The following is a 1,764-nucleotide window of genomic DNA, read 5'->3' on the forward strand; positions in this document are numbered from 1 at the left end:
AACCCTTAGGTGAATGCTGCAGAATGGTCTGGCAAACACAAAAGCACTGCCTGTGCATCTCTGTTGGACTGGTTGACTGCTTCAGAAACAGGAGTGTAGGCACAGAATTCAATAGTCTCATTGCAGAAGAACCTGTAGACTCCATGATATCCCAGTTCCCTCGACAGAGCATGGCTGGGAATGCCAAAAGGGAAGGATCATGAGGAGACACAGATTACATTGCAGCATAAACTTTAATGAGTCTGAAGAAGGAATCAAAGCAGCACTTGGAGGAAGGGATCCGGCCCAGGCTGCCACAAGGACAGCTGGCAGTCAGACCCCCCATCACCACAACGGGATGCATGTCTTCCTCCTTCACATGGCAAGAGGGAGAAGAAACAGGACACTCTTGACTTGCTTCCGGATGAACCCATGGTACACGACAGCAGGAGACAACAAGGACTCATGATGCAGAGAAGAAAGCGGGAGAAGAAGATGTCTGCTGGCCGTGTTTCCAGACAGCACAGGCTGGCACCCTGGCTTCCCTCTCTGCTCTGCAGGAGGCCACGAGGGTGCTCAGCCCATCTGGAAACCCTGGCCAGCAGCTCCGTTCTCAGTCCGGCGCTTGGCTTCAGGCTTCCTGGTCGATGCGCTCACTGGTCATCCTCGTGGGCTTTAGCAGGGCAGGCACCTCCTGCCACTGTAGCGGCCACCAAAGCCAGAGAGGCCAAAGCCCCCGGAGGAGATGGGCACTCCCTCCTCACTCAGAATGCTGCCAACGGCAGCCGAGGTGGTGGATCCCACAGCGGTGTTCTGGGGGAAGGAGCTGAGGATGGGGCCGGGCAGGGTCACCACCACGGGAGAGGGCTGGATCACCACACGGGAGTCCTGGCACTGCCGGACACAGGGCTCGTTGCAGCTGTTGGCAAGCGGGGTTGGGCCACAGGGACGGCACAGATCGTAGCAGGACATGGCTGTGGGATGGAGGCGCACCTGGGAGAGAGGGCAGGGAAAGAACAAGCAGCGTGTCAGCAGCAGCCTGACAGCCTGCTGGCCAAGACAGAAGGCATAGTCTGGGGAGCAGCGACAGGCTGTGCGAGGACAGAGAGAGGCCCAAGGGCCCCTGCAAAGACAGCCCAAGACCTCCTCCCACCTCCCCCTGCAGTGGCAAGCAGAACAGCAATGGAGGGAGCAGCGTCAAGGGGCAAGGCCCACACCAAACATGCACGGAGGCAAAGACTTGATCGAGGCCAGAAGGCCAAGGGGAGAAGAAGAGCAAGAGGGGAGTGAGGAGAAGGTCCTTGCAGCTCACCTTGTTCACCAAGGAGGAGAAGGCAAGAGAAGTGGATGAGGGAGCCTGCTGTTGGACAGGCTTTTATACCAGTCCAGACTGCCCCAGGCCCAGAGGCGCCATTTGCACTTGTAATGTGTTTACCAACAAGACCGTCAAGTATGCAAAACACCACAATTAAAGAAATGGGTGTCTTATGTTCCCTGCAGTGACCCCTTTTCATTTTCCTGTTCAGGACATGCCCATTCCATCACACAGGCTCCTTTCAAGTGACAGGATTACAGGCCAAAATGCTTCTGGGGAAGTGACACAAAAGCACAGGAAGAAGATGAAGGCAAAAAGAAGGAGATGGCCAAATTGTCAAGTGGTGCCAGCCTCTCACCCTCCTGCAGCTTCCTTCAGGCTTTGTCCTAAATGCATGGGTACTCATTTCCTTGCAAACCCACCCTTAAAGGTCAGACTGCCAGCCAGACTCATCAGCAAAGAGCAGACAC

At 55.8% G+C, this 1,764-nt stretch overlaps 1 protein-coding gene across 1 annotated transcript; it reads right to left on the reverse strand.

The window, feature by feature from the left end:
* Window positions 1-654: 654 nt before the first annotated feature.
* Window positions 655-1,427, reverse strand: LOC136788160 (feather beta keratin-like). The gene is made up of 2 exons (XM_066986193.1): window positions 1,292-1,427; window positions 655-972 (listed from the first exon to the last, which is right to left on the reverse strand). The coding sequence occupies exon 2, from the start codon at window positions 949-951 to the stop codon at window positions 655-657; it is 297 nt and encodes a 98-aa protein (XP_066842294.1). The 5' UTR covers window positions 952-972; window positions 1,292-1,427.
* Between the last annotated feature and the right edge of the window lie 337 nt (window positions 1,428-1,764).

This window comes from Anser cygnoides, chromosome 33, assembly GCF_040182565.1.
Source record: "Anser cygnoides isolate HZ-2024a breed goose chromosome 33, Taihu_goose_T2T_genome, whole genome shotgun sequence".
NCBI lineage: Eukaryota > Metazoa > Chordata > Aves > Anseriformes > Anatidae > Anser > Anser cygnoides.

What these genes read in the sequence shown, in the direction of transcription:
- LOC136788160 (XM_066986193.1), bottom strand. Translation starts at nt 951, where the DNA reads ATGTCCTGCTACGATCTGTGCCGTCCCTGTGGCCCAACCCCGCTTGCC.